The 21682-nt window shown below is 46.0% G+C and overlaps 2 protein-coding genes across 2 annotated transcripts; one reads left to right on the top strand and one right to left on the bottom strand.

Annotated features, from left to right (window-relative positions):
* Positions 1 to 7497: 7497 nt before the first annotated feature.
* LOC119365957 (molybdopterin biosynthesis protein CNX1-like) lies at positions 7498 to 12425 on the top strand. Its single transcript, XM_037631611.1, has 13 exons — positions 7498 to 7678; positions 7752 to 7878; positions 7988 to 8118; positions 8670 to 8771; positions 8860 to 8943; positions 9043 to 9270; positions 9473 to 9660; positions 9737 to 9841; positions 9932 to 10255; positions 11193 to 11350; positions 11456 to 11562; positions 11763 to 11819; positions 11898 to 12425. The coding sequence occupies exons 1-13, from the start codon at positions 7520 to 7522 to the stop codon at positions 12105 to 12107; spliced, it is 1980 nt and encodes a 659-aa protein (XP_037487508.1). The 5' UTR covers positions 7498 to 7519; the 3' UTR covers positions 12108 to 12425.
* A 2521-nt stretch (positions 12426 to 14946) lies between these two features.
* LOC119368521 (tropinone reductase homolog At2g29290-like) lies at positions 14947 to 21454 on the bottom strand. Its single transcript, XM_037633759.1, has 5 exons — positions 21333 to 21454; positions 21021 to 21228; positions 19086 to 19311; positions 17081 to 17187; positions 14947 to 15366 (listed from the first exon to the last, which is right to left on the bottom strand). The coding sequence occupies exons 1-5, from the start codon at positions 21416 to 21418 to the stop codon at positions 15202 to 15204; spliced, it is 792 nt and encodes a 263-aa protein (XP_037489656.1). The 5' UTR covers positions 21419 to 21454; the 3' UTR covers positions 14947 to 15201.
* Between the last annotated feature and the right edge of the window lie 228 nt (positions 21455 to 21682).

The following is a 21682-nucleotide window of genomic DNA, read 5'->3' as shown; positions in this document are numbered from 1 at the left end:
GTGGATGCTTGGCCTCGATGAGCGTACACCACCTCTGGTGTAACAAGAAAATTATCTGCAGTCAAATCAAACAACAAAGGTGCAGGCAGAATAATAGTCTCACTGTGTTTCTTATTAAATCTCAAGTTATACAGGAGCGTCTTATCATCATTCTGAACAATAAAGTTGTGTGTTACCATGCTCCTGTAATCTAAAATGTAAGAGGGCAAGATTGTCTCCTCTTTCTCATAGTGCCTAATAGGTATCCTAAAATGTCTAACAAGACGTGAAGCATAGATACCTCCAAATATGGGGCCTTTTGTACGATTCAGGCTTAGTCATTTAGCAATGACGACACCCATACTAAAACTATTGTCTCCAAACAAGGCATGCTAAAGAATGATAATATCAGGAACATTAAAGTTTTCACTATTTCCGCGACCAATCAAGCATCTACTAGCAAATATAGCAAAGTAACGTAAAACAGGAAAGTGTATGCTAGAGATTTTTGCCTCGGAACCTTTCTTTGGCTCCTCTACAGCTATAGCGTTAACAAAGCCATCCACATCTTCACGATGGGGTTCCTCTAACTCTCCCTCAAAAGGTATCCTACATACCGCGTAAAAATCATGTAAAGCCATTTCTCTGAATTCATCATATAAATGAAATGATACTGAAGGCGGTGACTTCTTAGGATAGTAATAAAAAAATTATACGAAGGTATTGGTAAGTAAGAGATAGTGATCTATCCGGTTGTGGAGGAAATCGGTGAGGTCCGCACTCTCGATCAAAGAATAAAAATCTTCATCAATTTCAGCTTCTTTCAAGAAGTTATCACATGGCCATTCACACGACCGTACTTCTGCTAATCGAGGAAGATTATACTTGGCTTTTTCCTTCTCTTTAGCTTGTTTTTCCTGAGAGCCTTGGCTAGAAGAGCCCCTTAAAAGTCTCCTTAACATAATCTGAAAATTTCTGAAATTTTAGTAACTTCAAAGTAAAAGTGAATAAAACTTCACAAGAATGGTAGCAACTACTCCTACAAGTGCCTAGAGCCTATATCATGCATTAGAATTACTTGGAACCTCATAAATTTAACATGCAAGCTCAAGAACAGGGTCACCAAGACAACAAGGATTTGCAATGAATAAAGCACTAGAACAAAAACTAATTGGACCAATGGAGGAGTCACATACCAAGCAACAATCTCCCAGAGCAGTTTTGTGAATGGAGCTTTGAGCAAGGAGATCGAAAATTGCAGCAAAATGAGCTAGAACTCGTGCTTGAGCTGGATGGGGATTTTTTTGGGTAGAAGATGAAGTGTGTGGATGCTGGCATAAGTGGAGGGGGCTACCAGGGGCCCACGAGATAGGGGCGCGCCCAGGTGGGGTGGGCGCACCCTCCACTCTCGTGGTCTGGTGCTTGCCCCTCCTGTAGTGATTTCAGTGCCTAAAATCCTCCAATATTCCATAAAAAATCATACTAAATTTGCAGGGTATTTGGAGCACTTTTATTTTCGGGATATTTTTTATTGCACGGATAATTCAGAAAACAGACAGATAACACTATTTTTGCTTTATTTAATCTAAATAACAGAAAGTAAAAAGAAAGTACAGAAGGTTGTGCCTTCTAGTTTCATCCATCTCATGATCATCAAAATGAATCCACTAACAAGGTTGATCAAGTCTTGTTAACAAACTCATTCCGAATAACACGAAATCGAAGAAATTTCAAAGTGACACTAGGTTACCTCAACGGGGATATAAAAATCCCCAACAATAAGAATATCATACTTTTTCTTGACAGTAGGGAGAGGAAATTCGAAACCTCCAATAATAATTGATGGAATTTTCTCAATAGTATTTATGTTGTGAACTTGAGGTTGTTTCCTCGGAAAGTGTACCGTATGCTCATTTCTATTAACATGAAAGGTGGCATTGCCTTTGTTGCAATCAATAACAGCACCTGCAGTATTTAAAAAGGGTCTACCAAGGATAATCGACATACTATCGTCCTCAGGAATATCAAGAATGACAAAGTCTGTTAAGATAGTAACATTCTCAACAACAACAGGCATGTCCTCACAAATGCCGACAGGTATAGCAGGTGATTTATCAGCCATTTGCAAGGATATCTCAGTGGGTGTCAACTTACTTAATTCAAGTCTACGGTACAAGGAAAGAGGCATAACACTAACACCAGCTCCTAAATCACATAAAGCAGTTCTAACATAATTTCTTTTAATAGAGCAAGGTATAGTGGGTACTCCGGGATCACCAAGTTTCTTAGGTATTCCACCCTTAAAGGTATACTTGGCAAGCATGGTGGAAATCTCAGCTTCAGGTATTTTCCTCTTATTAGTGATGATATCTTTCATATATTTAGCATAAGGGTTTGTTTTAAGCATATCAGTTAAGCGCATGCGTAAGAAAATAGGTCTAATGATTTCAGCAAAATGCTCAAAGTCCTCATCATCCTTTGTCTTGGATGGTTTAGGAGGAAAGGGTATGGGTTTTTGAACCCATGGTTCTCTTTTCTTTACCATGCTTCCTAGCAACAAAATCTCTCTTATCATAACTTTGGTTTCTTGATTGTGGGTTATCAAGACCAATAGCAGGTTCAATTTCTATTTCATTATTTTTGCTAGGTTGAGCATCTACATGAACATCATTATTAGCATTATCATCAGGTTCATGTTCATCTCCAGATTATGTTTCAGCATCAGAGATAGAAGTATTATTAGGATTCTCACGTGTTTCTATATTAGGTTCACTAGAAGTTTGCAAAGTCCTATCATTTTTCTTTTTCTTCTTTTTAGAAGAACTAGGAGCATCTAGATTATTAGTCTGAGAATCTTGTTCAATTCTCTTAGGGTGGACTTCAGAATACAAAGGTTCATGGGTCATTCTACCAGTTCTAGTAGCCACTCTAACAGCAAAGTCATTTTTATTATTTAATTCATTAAGCAAATCATTTTGAGCTTTAAGTACTTGCTCAGCTTGAGTAGCAACCATAGACACATATTTGCTAATGAGTTTAAGTTCACCTTTAACTCTAGCCATATTGTCACTCATGCGTCCTATCTCGAAAGAATTATTCTTTAACTCTCTACCAACATAAGCATTAAAACTTTCTTGCCTAGCCATAAAGTCATCAAATTCATCTAAGCATGGGCTATGAAATTTAGTAGAGGGGGTTTCAACTTTATCATATCTATAGAGAGAATTTACCTTTACTACTTGTGTCGGGTTATCAAGACAATGTGGTTCTTCAATAGGCGGTATATCAAGACCATGTATTTCTTCAATAGGTGGTAAATTCTTAACGTCTTCAGCTTTAATACCTTTCTTTTTCATTGATTTCTTTGCCTCTTGCATATCTTCAGGACTGAGAAATAGAACACCTCTCTTCTTCGTAGTGGGTTTAGGAATAGGCTCAGGAGTTGACTCAATTGGTTCAGGAATTGCCTTAGGAATTGGCTCAGGGAGAGTCCAATCATTTTCATTAGTCAACATATTATTCAATAATAACTCAGCTTCGTCGACTGTTCTTTCCCTGAAAACACAACCAGCACAACTATCCAAGTAGTCCTTGGAAGCATCGGTTAGTCCATTATAAAAGATATCAAGTATTTCATTTTTCTTAAGTGGATGGTCAGGCAAAGCATTAAGTAATCGGAGAAGCCTCCCCCAAGCTTGTGGGAGACTCTTTTCTTTGATTTGCACATAATTATATATTTCCTGCAAGGCAACTTGTTTCTTATGAGCAGGGAAATATTTGGCAGAGAAGTAATAAATCATATCCTGGGGACTACGCACACAACCAGGAGCAAGAGAATTATACCAAGTCTTAGCATCACCCTTTAATGAGAACGGGAATATCTTAAGGATATAAAATTAGCGAGATTTATCATCATGAGTAAACAGGGTAGCTATATCATTCAACTTGGTAAGATGTGCCACAACAGTTTCAGATTCAAGGCCATAAAAAGGATCGGATTCTACCAAAGTAATAATTTCAGGATCAACAGAGAATTCATAATCCTTATCAGTAACAAAGATAGGTGAAGTGGCAAAAGCGGGGTCATGTTTCATTCTAGCATTTGGAGTCTTTTGTTTCAGCTTAGCTAACAATTTCTTAAGATCTGATCTATCATTGCACGCAAGAAAATCTCTAGCAGTTTCTTCATCCATAACATAAACCTCAGGAACAACAGGCAATTCATAATCATTTGGAGATCTTTCATCATCACTATCATTAATAATAGCATCTTCAATAATTTCGTTCTCTCTAGCCCTAGCAAGTTGTTCATCAAGAAATTCACCTAATGGCAAAGTAGTATCACGCACATAAGTAATTTCATCATAAGTATCATGCAAAGCAGAAGTGGCATCATCGATAACATGTGACATATCAGAGTTCATAGCACTATAAGGTTTAGGTGTCGCAAGCTTATTCATAACAGAAGGAGAATCTAGTGCAGAGCTAGATGGCAGTTCCTTACCTCCCCTCGTAGTTGAGGGATAGATCTTGGTTTTAGCGTCTTTCAAGTTCTTCATAGTGATCAACAGATATAAATCCCAAGTGACTCAGAGAATAGAGCTATGCTCCCCGGCAACGGCGCCAGAAATTAGTCTTGATGACCCACAAGTGTAGGGGATCGCAACAACTTTCGAGGGTAAAGTATTCAACCCAAATTTATTGATTTGACACAAGGGGAGCCAAAGAATATTCTTGAGTATTAGCAATTGAGTTGTCAATTCAACTACACCTGGATAACTTAGTATCTGCAGTAAGGTATTTAGTAGCAAAGTAGTATGATAGTAATGGTAACAGTGGTAAAGGTAAAGATGGCAAAAGTAATATTTTTGGGTTTTGTAGTGATTGTAATAGTAGCAACGGAAAAGTAAATAAGCGAAGCACAAGATGTGAAAAGCTCGTAGGCAATGGATCAGTGATGGATAATTATGTCGGATGTGATTCCTCATGTAATAGCTATAACATAGGGTGACACAGAACTAGCTCCAATTCATCAATGTAATGTAGGCATGTATTCCAAATATAGTCATACGTGCTTATGGAAAAGAACTTGCATGACATCTTTTGTCCTACCCTCCCGTGGCAGCGGGGTCCTAGTGGAAACTAAGGAATATTAATGCCTCCTTTTAATAGAGAATCGGACCAAAGCATTAACACATGGTGAATACATGAACTCCTCAAACTACGGTCATCACCGAGAAGTATCCCGATTATTTTCACTTCGGGGTTGTCGGATCATAACACATAAATAGGTGACTACAGACTTGCAAGATAGGATCAAGAACACACATATATTCATGAAAACATAATAGGTTCAGATCTGAAATCATGGCACTCGGGACCTAGTGACAAGCATTAAGCATAGCAAAGTCATAGCAACACCAATCTCAGAACATAGTGGATACTAGGGATCAAAACCCTAACAAAACTAACTTGATTACATGATAAATCTCATCCAACCCATCACTGTCCAGCAAGCCTACGATGGAATTACTCAGGCACGGCGGTGAGCATGATGAAATTGGTGATGGAGGATGGTTGATGATGACGACGGCGACGAATCCCCCTCTCTGGAGCCCCGAACGGACTCCAGATCAGCCCTCCCGAGAGGTTTTAGGGCTTGGCGGCGGCTCTGTATCGTAAAACGCGATAAAACTTTCTCTCTGATTTTTTCTCCGCGAGACGGAATACATGAAGTTGGAGTTGAGGTCGGCGGAGCCTCAGGGGGCCCACGAGACAGGGGACGCGCCCAGGGGGAGGGCGCGCCCCCACCCTCGTGGACAGGGTGTGGGCCCCCTGGTCTTGATTCTTTCTCAAGTATTTTTTATATTTTCCAAAAAGTGCCTCCAAGGATTTTCAGGACATTCCGAGAATTTTTGTTTTCTACACATGAAACAACATCATGGTAATTCTGCTGAAAACATCGTCAGTCCGGGTTAGTTTCATTCAAAACATGCAAGTTAGAGTCCAAAACAAGGGCAAAAGTGTTTGGAAAAGTAGATACGTTGGAGATGTATCAGCCTCCCAAGCACTTTTTTAGCACCGGCAGCAAAAAATGCTCCCAGTCAGGCCGCCACGACCACGTTTTGCGCCGAATTTGGGCAAAAACGATGCCGGCGACCCCAACCAAAACCCAGGCTCTGGGGGGGCACTTGGGACGCCCGGCGATACTCTATGTATGCAGATACCCCACCAGTCAGCCTCTCTCTCCTCTCTCTCTCCTCCTTTTTCTGCTCCGCGCTCGCCTCCACGCCTCCTCGCTGCCGTCTCGTTGCTGGCCACCGCGCTTCCTCGCCTTGGCCGCCGCGCGCCCTCGCCACGCCAAGCTCCGGCCGCGGCGGCGGCAGCCGGCTACACGTGCGTGTGTCTTGAGCAGGTAGGTCTTGAGCAGCAGCCTGACGTCCTGAAAATCCATGGGCTTGGGGTCGAAGAGCACGAAATCTGACTGCACCGTCTCCATCTGCAAGCGCCACCACGAGGAGCAAATCATCAAAAATTTACCGGTGAAAGAGTAAATCAACAAGAGGAGGAACAGATTAGGCACCTCCTAGGACGCCGCTGCTGCTCGAGCACTCCAGAGAGCTGTCACTGCAGAGAGCTCCTCGTCGACGTCGCTGGTGCGGCGCTCCTCCTCGCCGTGGGTGGAGGGTGGGCATCGCGTTGTCGCCCGGAGAAAGCCCACTCGTCCTTTCCCGGCGCAGGAGGCGGGCTTGGTCTTGTGCGTCAGCGTCGGCGTCGTCCTTGTGCCGCAGGAGTTCCCTGGACGACGAGCTACAGCTTGCCCTTGGCTGCGTACCGCCGGCGCCGAGCTTGGCCACGACAAGATCGAAGCCGTGCTTCTGGAACACAACAAGCTCGTTGACGATCTGAAAGCGCCGGCGCCGCCGCACGACTCTCAGCAAGGGAAGGGAGAGAAGGTGGATGAGGGGAGGGTGGAGGGCGGCGACGGAGCACGGAGATGGGTGGGGAATTGGGAGAGGAGAAAATAGAGCGGGCTTGGGCTGGTCCACGCTGCTGTCTGTGGCGAGGGCGGCGAGCAGCAGGAGGGCCGAGGGCGGAGGCGGCGAGCAACAGGCGAGCGGCGCCGAGGGCGAGGCGAAGGCGTGCGGTAACAAGTGGATAAGTGCGTGGGAGGGGGGACGAGTGGATGCTTTTTCATCCCCAGACTTATTTCGCTGGCAGCCCCCAAATGGCGAAAAAAAATGACTCCCGAGAGGCTCAACGGGTGGAGATGCTGTTAGTGCATTCCAATGAGACGGACATGATTTTGACGGGTGAATATTCAAGTGCGAGCTGGAAGCCGGCCTGGCACGTCTGTCCAGCACGGCACCGCTCAAAGTAAAGGCTATCGTCACGCCACACGTGGCACGTCGCCGGGAGCGTGGCTGGCTGGCTGTCTGGTCGATAGAGAGGCCCCCACCTCAGCTCAGCCCAGCCAAGCCCAGCCGCCGCCCCCCAGTCGACGCAAATCAACCGGAGAGAGCCGGGAGGGAGAAAAAAAATGCTGCAGGTGGAGGAGGCGCTGGCGGCGGTGCTGTCCGCCGCCGCGGCCTGCCGCGCCGCCCCGTCGGCCGTGCCGCTGCTCGATGCGCTCGGCCTCGTCCTCGCGGAGGACGTCCGCGCGCCCGACCCCCTGCCCCCCTTCCGCGCCTCCGTCAAGGTCAGTCCCAGCCGAGTCAACCAACCCCCCTCCCGCTGCTCCGTCTGAGGTGGATAACGGCCGTCTCCTGCAGGACGGGTACGCCGTGGTGGCCTCCGACGGGCCCGGGGAGTACCCGGTCATCGCGGAGGCCAGGGCCGGCGACGACGCGCTCGGCGTGGTTGTGACGCCAGGCACCGTCGCGTACGTCACGACCGGAGGTGCGGCGGCGGCTTACTACTACTACGCCCTATCTATCTATCTATCTCCGGTGCTGCGTGCGTTTTTTTGGTGAGCTGACGATGCGGCTGTCGTTGCTGTGTTGGGCAGGGCCGATTCCCGACGGCGCGGATGCCGTCGTGCAGGTGGAGGACACGGAGCAGGTCGCCGCCGCCCCGGGTGGGTCGAAGAGGGTCAGGATCTCGGTGCGGGTACCCGAGGGGCACGATATACGCAGCGTGGTATGTCAATTTTTTCATCCTTTTGTCAGTGCTTCCTAGTTTTAGGTGCTCTCTCTCTCGGTTTATGGGGATTGACCACGGGTTGTGAGACTATGAATTTTATGGATTGCTATAGCCCATGCTCTGCAGCCGAGTCAGCTGCGCCTAAATTCAGTTTACATGTTTGACAGGATTACTGTTTCATCTCTATTGCAATGAGCTCTCCTTTGTTTTGGAGGGGGTTCTGATTTGTGATACATAGCCATGGTCCATGCTCTGCCGCCATGTCAACTGCATCCAAATACAGCTTGTGTAGTTGTTTCATCCCTAGTGTTGTAGACTGGAAGCAAAAGTCTTGTTTATAATCTTGTAATGGGATTACTTGTGTACAATTGTGTATCCACTGCCACCACTGTTCGTACAGAAACTCAATGCAATAAAAAGATCTATGAAATGTTGTATGCACCATTAGGCATTGTCTAGTAGCACAGCTATATAGATGGACCACAATCATCTGTCTTTAAGTTTTCTTGGTAACTGGTGTGTTAGTTATCTGAATCTGTAATTTGTAGGGATGTGACATAGAGAAAGATTCTATAGTGCTAAAATCCGGTGAGAACATAGGTCCTGCAGAAATTGGGCTGCTTGCAACAGTGGGAGTAACTACTGTCAAGGTGAATATCTTCTGCCTGATGTTACCAAGTATATATGAGAGTAAAACGTATAATGCACTAATGCAGCATTCTGTGTTTGCATGTGCAGGCATACCGTCGACCAACCATTGCTGTATTTTCTACAGGGGATGAGTTAGTTCAGCCAGCCACTGCAACTCTCAATCGTGGTCAGGTTATTTCTACTATTCCACAATGTTTGCGTCCTTCGCATTTCTTTGCATTCCATATTTACCAAAATGCATGACCTCTCTGCTTCAAACTAAAATTTCAGATTCGTGATTCTAACCGGGCCATGCTACTTGCTGCTGCTATTCAGCAGAAGTGTAAAGTGGTTGACTTGGGTATCGCAAAAGATACTGAAGAAAGTCTTATGGAGCATATGGATGCAGCTCTACGTTCTGATGCTGATATAATCCTTACCTCTGGTGGTGTTTCCATGGGTGATAGAGATCTTGTCAAACCTTGCTTGGCAAAGATGGGTAAAATTCACTTCGAAAAGGTAATCTAGAAATCCTTATGGGGTATTGTGTACCAAGATGTTGATAAGCAGCATCAGCCTTATGATTGTATTCTTTTCCTGTATGCTGCTGGATAACCATTGAAAGCAGTTATGTTTGCAAAAGATACCTTTTAAACTCGACACCGCTATATCTGTCCATTTTTCTCCAATGATTTAATTTGTTTGCTGTATGTGTATACAGATCCGAATGAAACCAGGGAAGCCATTGACATTTGCTGAGATCACAGCAAATGACACAACAAAGCCATCCAAAACAGCTCTTGCTTTTGGCTTGCCTGGGAACCCAGTGAGCTGTATGGTTTGCTTCAATCTCTTTGTTGTTCCTGCAATACGTCTTGTCTCTGGCTGGTCAAATCCTCATCTGGAGAGGTAGCTATCCTTGTGCTTATTATTAGTTTTCCTTTCATTATTTGTTCTTCATTTCCCACTGACGAGACTTTTTCAGAGTGCATGTGCGTATATCACATCCTCTAAGAGCAGACCCACATCGTATGGAGTTTCATCGTGCAGTGATCAGATGGGTGCTTGACGATGGATCTGGTAGACCAGGGTAAGAGTTATATTTTACCATGGCTGCCTGATGTTTCATTACACCATATTTGACACCACATAAGTAAATGTCTGTTAATTTATTTGGCAGTTACGTTGCTGAGAGCACTGGCCAACAAGCTAGTAGCCGCCTTCTAAGTATGAAATCTGCAAATGCCTTGCTGGAAGTGCAATCATCTGGGCAGATATTGGCAGCTGGAGCATCTGTCCAAGCTATACTTATTTCTGATATAACTAGCCCTCCTCTGGATAAGCTGCCTGCTGCTTCCAGCCCCTTATCATCTCATCTTGTTTCTTCTGCAAAAGATGCTTTGGCGGATGCACCACAGGTTGCAGCTTCTCAGATTGCCGAAGTTAAAGTAGCAATTCTGACTGTTAGTGACACTGTTTCTTCTGGAGCAGGCCCTGATAGGAGGTATTTCCTTAAGTGCAATACCTTTTTCTTCAGTCTTAAGTTCTGTTGTTTATGATTTGGTTACCACTCTCAAAGGGCATTAGAAAGAATAAATCTGTATGGTATGCAGAGTACATGCATCCTGATACACCTCTTTGCCTCAAGCTGCAAATGGGTCACTCTTGATGCAAAATGAAATGAGTCAAATTACTGTCTATTCCTTGCATGTTCACATAAGATGGTGATGTGTTTCAGTAAGGACTCCACATTTCACAAATTTATCATCGTACCTAGGCCTCAAAATTTGTACTCTTTGCAAGTACGTGCATCCTGACACACCTCTTTGCTTCGAGTTGCAAATGGGTCACTCTTGATGCAAAATAGAAGAGTCAAATTACTGTCTATTCTTTGCATATTCACATAAGATGGGGATGCGTCTCAGTAGGGACTCCACATTTCACAAGTTTATTATCATACCCAGGCCTCAAAATTTGTGCTCTTTGCAAAGTACATGCATCCTGATACACCTCTTTGCCTTGAGATGCAAATAGGTCACTCTTGATGCAAAATAGAAGAGTCAATTTACTGATGATTCTTCTCATAAGATGGTGATGTGTCTCAGTAAGGACTCCACATTTTACAAATTTATTATCCTACCTAGTCCTCAAAATTTGTACTCTTTGCAAAGTACGTGCATCTTGATACACCTCTTTGCCTAGAGTTGCAAGTGGGTCACTCTTGATGCAAAATAGAAGAGATGATTAACTGATGATTCTTCACATAAGATGGTGATGAATTTCAGTAAGGACTCCACATTTCACAAAGTTATTATCCTTTCTTGGCCTCAAAACTGCGGATTAATCATAACTTCTGTTTATTCTTCGTGATGTGAATCATGCTTCCATGAAAAGTAACTTAAGTCATTGTTATTTCGTCTCTCTTATCATCCCATCTGTAGTGGCCCAAGAGCTGTATCTGTAGTGAACTCTTCATCGGAGAAATTAGGGGGAGCAGTTGTTGTTGATACTGCTGTGGTTCCAGATGAAGTGGACAAAATTAAGGAGATTCTGGTGAAGTGGAGCGATATTGACCGCGTTAGCCTCATCTTGACCTTAGGTGAAATTTTTATTTTGAAGAAGCTGCTTAGGTGACATGATCTCAAGTTTCAAGTTGTTTCCTACTCACATGAGGTTCTACCTCCTGGTAATAACGTACATGCAGGTGGCACTGGCTTCACACCTAGAGATGTTACTCCAGAAGCAACTAAATCTGTAATAGAGAAAGAAGCACCTGGCCTTGCGTTTGTTATGATTCAGGAGAGTTTGAAGGTGATGACAACGTTTGTTACAGCCTCTTTGGTTTAACATATCAATTCACTTACTGACTCCATACTCACATCTAGTTGCTAACCGTATGTAGATCACATAAAAAACAACTTTCCCCAAATATGTTTAGTGTCTTAAACTTGACAGGATTCAGATCCTTTTGTTCTGTACTGACGGTGCTTGCACTTTTCTGTTCGGTACAGGTGACACCATTTGCGATGCTATCCCGAGCGGCGTGTGGGATAAGAGGATCGACACTTGTATGGACTGAAACCCAAGAATGCTTTGTAATTTCAAACTTGTAGGTTCTGAAACACTCACAAGAGTTCCTTTTCCAGATCATCAACATGCCTGGCAACCCGAATGCTGTCGCGGAGTGCATGGAGGCTCTTCTCCCAGCACTGAAGCATGCCATGAAGCAGCTGAAGGGTGACAAGAGGGAGAAGAACCCCCGACACATACCTCACGCTGAAGCGGCACCAGTTGACCAGTGGGAGCGCAGTTTCAGAGCTGCATCATCGGGTGGTGGCTGCTCATGCGACCCCTGATCGGCGCTCATCCACAGGTGGTGGAACACTCATGGGGAACCTGCTTTCGTGATCCTGCTGCATCCAGTTTCAAGATGAATCGGCGATGGTTTCGGTTTTTCTCGTTATGGCTATTTCGTGACTCTTGACATTTGAGGACCCGTGTGTATGTGCTACCAATGAAGCAGTGAGAGTTTCTTTCTGGTCTTCTATCTGTCAGTCTATTCTCTCACAATGACAATTATCATTTTGCCTGTATTACACTGCAACGTAGTGATGTACTTGTGATCCATGGAAATAAAGTGCAGTACACTTGTTCAGAAAACAATGTAATTTTCAGATGCATGGAACCAACCAAAAACGTTGGTCTTTCACAAAATGAAAACTAGTTTATCATCAATAGCTGTACAAAAGGGTAAGAAAAGAAGGCAGACTTTCCAATAAACAAAGCATCTATAAATTTGGTAAGCATTTGCAGAACAATACAGTCTTTTTCTATCTGAGAAGCTTATTTTACATGAGCAAACTACTCAAATTACATGGGAGCTTAGGGAGGGTATATCTAGGTCCATCCATCGGGTTCGGGGCGAAGCGAAGGATTTCCTTTCGTGCCCTATGTCGCTTAGACTTTATTTTTTTCCCTTTCCGCCTGTTAATTTTTGCACACTGAAAAAACAAAACAAAAACATTGTGATAAGTAAGCCGAGTACCGAATGACCAAATGGCATTGGAGGTGCATGGTAAGCCGAATGTGACAAGATCGGCACTCGGTTTACAGTTACCACATGGCAGCCACTGCCCACTGGCAGTCCCTATCTCCCTGATGGTTGCATAAGCTAAGGGCGAGGCACTCGGCGTCTAGCCCGCTCGGTGGCGCAGCAGCCGAGCAATGTGAGGACATCACTCGGCTTAGAGCATCTCTAGCACACCCTTAAAATGGGCGGCCCGTAAAAATCTGACAACTATACGGGCATGGCTCCTTTTTTAGGCCAGACCAGAGTCCGTATAGTCGCCCAGCCCGTAAATATTTTTACGATGGCCCGCAAACACCGCCCCCCCCTCCTCCCCGCACGCGCGCAGTAAATCTAAGGGTTTATGGCCGGAATACGGGTCGGAACCCTATCCGTGCGCCGCCACAATTCCAAAATCCTCCTCTCGATTTCTCGCCACAGGCGACTTCAATCCCCCTCGATGTGGCGTGGAATGTGGTCGGCGGACCGTGGCGCCGGCGGAGCGATGACCCCGAGCGGAGGCGGTGCGTTGCCGCCGCCGACGCTCAGAAAAGGGCTGCCAGTAGGTACACAAACCAAGGGCTCTCGCCGTCGCTCCTCCGCCACAAGACAGAAGAGTACAACCGCAGGCAGGCGCTCCTTCGCCGCGGGAGGCGAAGCCGGAGCGGCAGGGCGGTGGCGTCATTGGGCTGGAGGATTTCCTCCCCCGGCGGAGGCGGATGCCATGGAGGCCGCCATCCTCGCACGAAGTGCGCGGGAGGAGGAGGAGGTTAACGACGTCCTGCTCGAGTAGGGCCTCGCTAGGGCGTGCGAGTTCGAGGAGAAGGAGGAGTGGTGCCGCGAAGCCGAAGCGCAGGACGCCAAGTACGTCGACCTCACCTCCGACACCTCCGACGAGTGATCGGCGCCGTTGCCGCACCCGCAGGGCTCACCGGTGAGCTCCATTTTTGCCAGTTTAGGTTATGGTAGGCCGCCGCACTTTCCGCCGCCGATGAACTATATGTATGTATGTATGTATGAATGATCATCTCTAGTGTTTCTCATTCATATCTCTCGCGAAACATTTTTTCAAAATTTTGCAGTTTCATATATGGTTTCTGGTTGGCCGCAGACAAACTCGCCCCTTATATCACCTCCGACGCGAACCGTAAACCCCGAATTTATACAATCTTGTCAGCAAAGCGGCAAAACCAGAATTTCCAGAGTACCTTCGGCTCACCTCGTGCCATGTGGCCACAGCTGGAACCCACTGCCAGGTGGTGATGCCTAGTATTTTGGGTTCTTTACTTACCTATTACTCCCTGTTTTTAAATATAAGCCTTTTTAGAGATTCTATTATGAACTATATACAGAGCAAAATGAGTGAATCTATACTCTAAAACATACTCCATCCGTCTCATAATATAAGAACGCGTATCTATATACATCCATATGTAATTCGTATTGAAATCTTAAAAGAGATTATATTTAGAGACGGTGAGAGCAGTTGACACTACACTTAGCTTACGGCCGATGCCACGTGCCAAGGCCGTTAACCGTCAACCGCCTTTAGTTTGCTGAATGCCCGTGCTTTACACCTAATGTCAAAAAACGTCTTACATTATGGGACGGGAGTAACTTAATTACGGTAAGCCGAGAACCCGATAGAAAACAGTCGGTTATCGGCCGGGTGTATTGCGTGGGTGTAAGCGCACGCAGTTATCGGCCGGGGGTAGACTGAGTGTAACACTCGACTTGTATGAAGTCGAACATAGTTTGGGCCTTAGCCGACTATGCTGGGTACTACTCGCCTACTCGGCTTCGAATGCGATTCCTGTAGTGTGGTCGACGTCTCGGGCGATGTTGCGGCTTCTCAGGTGCTCGATCGGATCAAGCTCTAGGCGCTAGACGAGGAACATTGGCATGCCCTGCAGGCTGACTCACCGGTGCTGACTTAATGTAATGGCCTAGAGTAACCAATTAGCTTACCGGTGTGTAGGTGTGCTAGAATATACTATGACCCTTTCAAGTTTTCATGAGGAAGCTCTCGTCGTGGAAAAGCTTATATATAGTTAATCTAAACTAGTCCTCTATCTATATCCATCTTTCGTTTGCTGGTAATTAGAATCTTATTCATTCAACATAAAAGACATTACAATCCATCTTAATTAAGTTGCTAACCAGAATCACCATTACATATGTCCAGCACAAAGACTAGGCAGAAATTTGCGCACGTACACATATGCTATCTCGTGACATTTCTTGAAAGGCGTACGTCCACCATGGTGCGAGTTAATTATTTGTTGGCATTATTTATTTATTGATTTATATTTATTATTATTATTTCACTCTCCCACGGTGGTATTCGCCAAATATTCAAATGACTTATGGAGCGGTGGTGATGGCTAAGCACTAATGGTTCGACCACCATCGATGCAAATGATCTGGCCGGTGATGAAAGACGCTGCCGGCATACACAAAAATGACACTGCCGAGGCTATCTCCACCGGCTTGCCGCTCCGTCCCAGTGGGGTCTTCGAGTGCTCTTCCTTCACGTACTCTGTATCCATCTGTGCAATCCACACAGAAACCACTTGTTATCCACATTTAGTTAGAAAAGATAAGAGAACTTGCTATCAGTTTGCAAAATAATCTTAGATGGAAAGACGAATAAATACATCAAGTTATGCTCTCCCGAATTTTTGGCCGTAATAATATATTGGATCAATTTAAACCGACAGTCTCTGAATCTTGTAGTACCATAGTAAAAAATATCACTAATGTTCTCTTCAATTAATTAAGAGCAACTCCCTCCGTCCTATAATATAGTTATTACATTCGATATACTCACATATTAGATATAATAACGTCTTGTATTATGAAACAGAGGGAGTAGCTATTTTGGTGCAACTAACACATCATTTTGGAAACTTCAAAAAAGAACACATCATTTTGGATGTTGAAATCTTTTTCTACTCAGGTAAAGTGAACTTGGAGCGTCTAAGCATCGTAAGTACACCATCCAGAGAACCCCCTTGCGACACCTCCCCAGGGCGCCGCTAAGGGGCGATCTCAGCGCCGCGAGCAGCCAACCAAGACACGGCCTCCCGTCTGCCGCTGTCACCATCATAGGCCGCGGTGGGATGCGGCGGTGACCCTCATGGATCGACTAGGGCGAGTCCAACGAGGAGCACGTGTGCAACGGCCAGGGCGGCGCCCCTAGTCGTGCAGCGGCGGTGCTAGCTCCCATGGTCATTGGGAACCGGCGGGTTCTCTGGCGATGGTGGGCATGGCGGCGGCCGCGGATCTGGATGCCACCCAAATCTGTCGTCCATTCTTCATGTGGATGGTCGGCAGCACAATGAGGGCTCAGGTGAGGAGATGGAGGATATCCGCCGGAGTACCGGTGGCGGCATACGCCTTCATGGCGAGGCTCCGCGCGGTTCCAGCCAGCCGCGAGATCAGGACGATGCGGTTTCCGATGAAAATCGCGCCTGACTGCAGTCTTGGCGGACAATGGCGGCGCCTCTGACGTCATTTCCTTCCCGAGGCATTGTCGTTGTAGGTCACATCAACTCGATCGGGATGTTCAGGGGGAAACCCTAGATCTAGGTCTACCAGATCAGACGATGACGGCACCTTCGGTGTCGTACTTCCTCCCGAGGTCATCGTTTTGGAGCAAGTGCTGGCTGGATGGGATGAGAGGAGGAGCGGTGTTACATCCACCACAAGGCCGACGGCGGATCTCGGTGGCATGGCGCTGCGAAATTTCGGCGACAAGCGCGTGTTGATGGATACGTACAGGATGGTGGTGTTGTCTGGTGCCATGGTGGCGTCGACAGCAGGCTTGGCAAGGGCGATGTGTCAGTACCTGCTCTAGAGATGGATCGGTGGAAGACGGTGACGGTGACCTCTGAGAGTGCGTCAGACCGGTGTGTGTCCCAGACCCAGCAATGCGGCTTGGTTGGGGCCTCCGATTTTAGATGTTAGTCTTTGGTGCGATGTCTGTTTGGTATTTGGCTCAGACAATCGGCACCTCTTCGTCAAATAGACAAGACTAGCAACAGATGTTGCCAAGATGATGGCTTCAGACTAGCTGATATACTTTGTAAGTATTTTATAAATAATTAATAAAATGACTGCATGCATCGCCCAGATGCAGAGGCAGAAGGTCATCCTCCTTTTCAAAAGATAGAAAAGTGAACTTACTATCTTAGAGCTACCAAATCAAATTAAATTCGTGTGTTGTTCTTTAATCAAAATATATGCTAGGTCATTGCTTACATCTTTAAGCATGTCGGTTGTGACAAATCCTGGGGCGATGCCATTCACACGAATCTTGTCAGAGGCCCACTCGGTGGCCAAACTCCTTGTAAGTTGGTTCATTGCACCTACATGATAAATGACGAGAAGCACAACGATGAGGGAGAAAAAAAACAAGGACATCGATCCATTTTTTTTCCTTCAGAATTCATAGAAATAATGGACCATTTTGATGGGGCAATATTTTTGTTTGACACAGGATTTTGCCCCGCTTTATGTATAAATCAACAATCAATCAGAGTACACGATCGGAAGATAGAAGGAGATGGGGTGGCCCCCAAACACTGCCGATCCCAAGATGATCGGATCATGCAGAACGACTACGCTACCGAAATAAAGTACAAGATAAGTTAAAGCAACACAGTGCTAAGCCCTATAACACCTAAGCTCCACAACAACGCCCCGAGGAGGATAATGGCGTTAGGCGTCATCGTTGCCGAGTCTACAACAGACAGAGATTTTTAGCCAGAACCCGGACATGGAGAGGAGCGCCGTGACGACGTCTTCAAGAAGATAATGACGCCCGCGAGTGTCGTCATTGTCAGCGACAAAGCACAGAGCTTTCGCTCGACAGCTCCCCCGCGTCACCACGAGGTCTCCAGGGCAAGCGTGAGGAGCATAGATCTTCTAAATCCGGATCGGGGCACGACCACCGTCAGAGACAAAGAGCACACCTGAGCCACCCGGTGCACCACCTCTTGCCACCCACACGACCACGATGTAATGCCATCCCCGCCACCATGATGCCCCCCGGAGAGCCAACCATGCGGACCACCATCCAGGACCGCCGCCCCTGCATTCATGTCCAGGACTCCACCAACCATCCAGATCAAAGTGCATCTGCCACGGAAGGAGGAGAAAAGGCGACACCTTTCGCTCCTATCCCGGCATCAGCCACAAAGTATGGGTGGACGCCTCCACAGTAGGAGGCATCCACGCCTGGATCTCCAGCCGTACCCGATGAACGGGGAAGACCCTACTCCGTGATGACCGATGGCCGTCGCCGAACCCGCTCGCATGACGCCTTGACTGTAGCCGTTGACACTGATCTGTCGAACAGTGTAGCGGAGCCCCGACCACCACCAACATCCACCGTACCCAGGGGCATCTCCGCGATTGATCCAGGCGTACCTTCCCGGGGCGCGAACTCTAACTCGCCCCGGGCACCGTCCAGATCCGGCCGAGCACGAGCCCAGCTCGCAGCCCTACTTCGGCCTAGAACCAGGGGAGGAGGCATGCTGCACCGCCAGCCAGCGCCACTGGTAGAGACACGTCACCGAACACAAGCGCCGCCTACCCATCGATCTGCACCATCCGCTCCCCGGACGTGGTCACCACAGCCATAGAGCCGCCAGACCACCCCAGCAAGGAGCACGCCGCCACGCCGATCCCCTCTAGTAGACAAAGCCACCAGGGACAGCCGGCCCGTGCTGCCTCAGCCCGCGCCGCCTGCTGGTAGCCGGCTGGAGCATCCGCCGGATCTAGATCTAGGTCGGGACGCCCACAGCCCCCACCCGCGCAGGCACGCCCCACCACGCCCCCAACGAGTAGCCGCCCGCGCCGCCACACCAGGACGCCACCGCCGTGTCGCCCCGGCTGCATCCGGGCTGAGTCGCTGTCCCGCGCCAGCCCACCGCGAGGAAGGGGAAGAGGCCATGCCACCACCGACGCCGGCCGGGCTTTGCCCGACAACGTGTTCTGATGGTGGCGAGGGAGGTGGGCGGCGCAAGGGTTGGCCTCCCCGTTCGTGGGAGCGGGCGAGACAAGACGCGGTTCTGCTCTACATTTTTTCGTGACAATACATTCAATCGAACTGTGACTAAAAGAGACACGGTAGGGCATTCAATACCGTTATATATAGTGTTATTGCTAAAAGAGTCACACTATAACTAGCAACATCTACAAATATCCATTATAATGTATTAATAATATTGTCTATTGTATATCTTGGCAAGTACATGTGTACCTTTTGTGGTAGCATAAATTGTGGAGCCTGCATAGCCAATTGAGCCTCCAATGGAGGACATGTTGATGATGCTGCCTCCTCCGGCAATAGAAGCGTGTATGAGAAGAGGGTGTGCGAGCTGGTTGAGATGGAAGCTCGACTCCAAGTTGGTGGTCAGCAGATTTGAGTATTCCTCCATTGTACATTCAGTAGTGGGCTTGAAGAGCAATTGCCCTGCATTGTTCACCTACATATATAGTGACAGCAATTAATTCAATAAAAATGATCCTTTACAGATACCCTACTTAGAGCGAGCTGGGCCTCTCTTAGTTATAGGCAGGACGAGCATGTCACATGGTTAATTTTTATGGATAGAATTTACTGGAGGCTGATGCATGCTTCGATGTGTCGTTCTTCACTCATAGGATCATCTCTTTTTTCTCGAGGAAAAGCTATTGTGGTTGGGTTTTATGTCATGGTTTCATTTACACTGCCTTAGGTTTTAATTGTATTTTTATTTCATCCGTCTATCATGTTAGGTTGCTCATGGGATTAAGTCTTTTTTTCTCTAGCAGATTATTATAGTCGGTTGTTTCGTTTTAGTTTATCAATGTTGGCTGGGTTTTAATTATGTTCTGGTGGTGTTTGCTCATTTGTATATTTGTGCTGGGGTGCTGCTAGAGACGGTATTTATTCTGAAACGAGAGTCGGGTTGTTTGTTGTGGAGTTGTGATATCTTTAAACATTTTGACCTCGGTGTCGGCTGGTGGTCGGCGTGTCATTCCCTTGGGTCCTCATATTCTACGTTGAAACCATGGAATTGTTGCTGTAACATCCACAAGAGCCAGCCCATAAACCTCTCGCTCACTCAGTTCGCCTCCCCGCTCCACTGGCTTGCTCCCCTACAATTTTATAGAAAGCCAGTTGTCTTTCTTTATTTGAATATTTTTGTTAAATCAAAAGATGTTCATGGATTTTTCAAAAATATTTTTTTCTTTAATTTTGTAGACTAAAAATACTTGATTTTTTTAAATAATTCAGAATTTTAAAATATTCATGGATTTGAAATATTATTCACAAACTTTAAAAATATCATTATTTTTTAAAATGATCATCAAATTAAAAATTTATTTAGGGATTAAACAATGTTCATAATTTTTAATAGATATTCATGAATTAAAATATGGAAAAATAAATTTTAATAATAGAATAGAAAAGAAAAAATAGGAACCTCAACCATCAACACACCCTTACAGGCAAGGCCTATAGTGTCCCCACAGCCGCCACTGCACCAGGAGGACCAAAATTGAAGGAGCTTACTATCCGAAAAGGATTGGCAGCACTTGGGTGCTCCACACCCTTGGATGAACATTAAGTTCAAAAAAAGTACCGGGTAAATTTGAATTTTTTGGGGGGTTTTGGGATATGAAACCTAAGAGCCCAATCTACTTCCATGTGAAATTTCGTGAAAAATATCAAAAAAAGACAAAAAAAAGTCATATCTATAGAAAAAAACTGATTGGATGGATTTTAGTTTGGACTGTATTTTCTTCGCCACATATACATTTCTTGGTATTTTTCTAAAAAAGTTCATACGGGAGTAGATTGGGCACCCAAGTTTAAGATCCAAAGATTTCAGTTTTCTTTAAAAAATTCCTGGTATTTTCCTAATTTAATTTTCGTATAGGGGGTGGAGCACCCAGGCACTCCTGTGTATTTCCACTTACTATCTTAATATATTAAGTTACAGTTTTTCTAAAGCACATCAAAATGTGCCATAAATATTGCACATCTAAGTCATATGTCATTGATTTTACGTGAAGATTCGTGCAAACATTTTCATTAGCTTTTTTCTTTCTTTCTAGTTTGATTGAGTCGCTTTTTTTAAGATGTGCAATAATTAGAGCACATATAGATATGCCCTAGACAGACCAATAAAATTATTAATAGACTTACTAGTATGTCAAGCTTGCTATTGAAAGTTTCTCGGACTGTTTCCATAAGCTTCTCCCTGTCGGCACGTATGGAAACATCACAGACGGAGACGGTGACCTGCAGATTCTTCTCCCCCCACCGTCGACGGCACTCCTCTAGCTCCGCCCCATTCCGGGAGCAGGTGTGCACCCTCGCCCCAAACCCGGCAAGCTCCTCCACGATGGCATGCCTAGGACAAATTAAGATTAGGAAGTAATTTACGAGTACTGGCTGCACTTGTAGAATTAAGAGAGGCATGCGTGCGAGAATGCATGCATGTGTGGATATACTTACCCTATCCCTTTGCTACCGCCGGTGACGAGCGCGGTGGTGCCGGCCAGGCTCCACCTCTCCTCCCTGCTCCCATAGTCAACCGCCATGCTACCCCTCTCGCTTCTCCTCTGTGGCTGGCTTGGGTGAGAGGATTGTCTGTCGTTGGTTGTTGGGTATTGAATTTATATATAGCCGGATAGGACTTGAAGGCACGCACACAAGTGCAACAAAATAAGCTGTCAACGTTGGAGGCTTAGCCGCCTCCACTAACCGGAGAAAATGAACATGACTTCATGGGTGAGGCAAACATGACGTTTTTACGTGGAGTGCAATTGTATACTTGTCTGTTTTTCTTTTTTTGGTCGGGGAGT

The sequence above is a fragment of the Triticum dicoccoides genome, chromosome 2B, assembly GCF_002162155.2.
Source record: "Triticum dicoccoides isolate Atlit2015 ecotype Zavitan chromosome 2B, WEW_v2.0, whole genome shotgun sequence".
NCBI classification, from domain to species: Eukaryota; Viridiplantae; Streptophyta; class Magnoliopsida; order Poales; family Poaceae; genus Triticum; species Triticum dicoccoides.
Note: the sequence above shows the minus strand (reverse complement) of the source record. Positions and strands in the feature narration are given on the sequence as shown.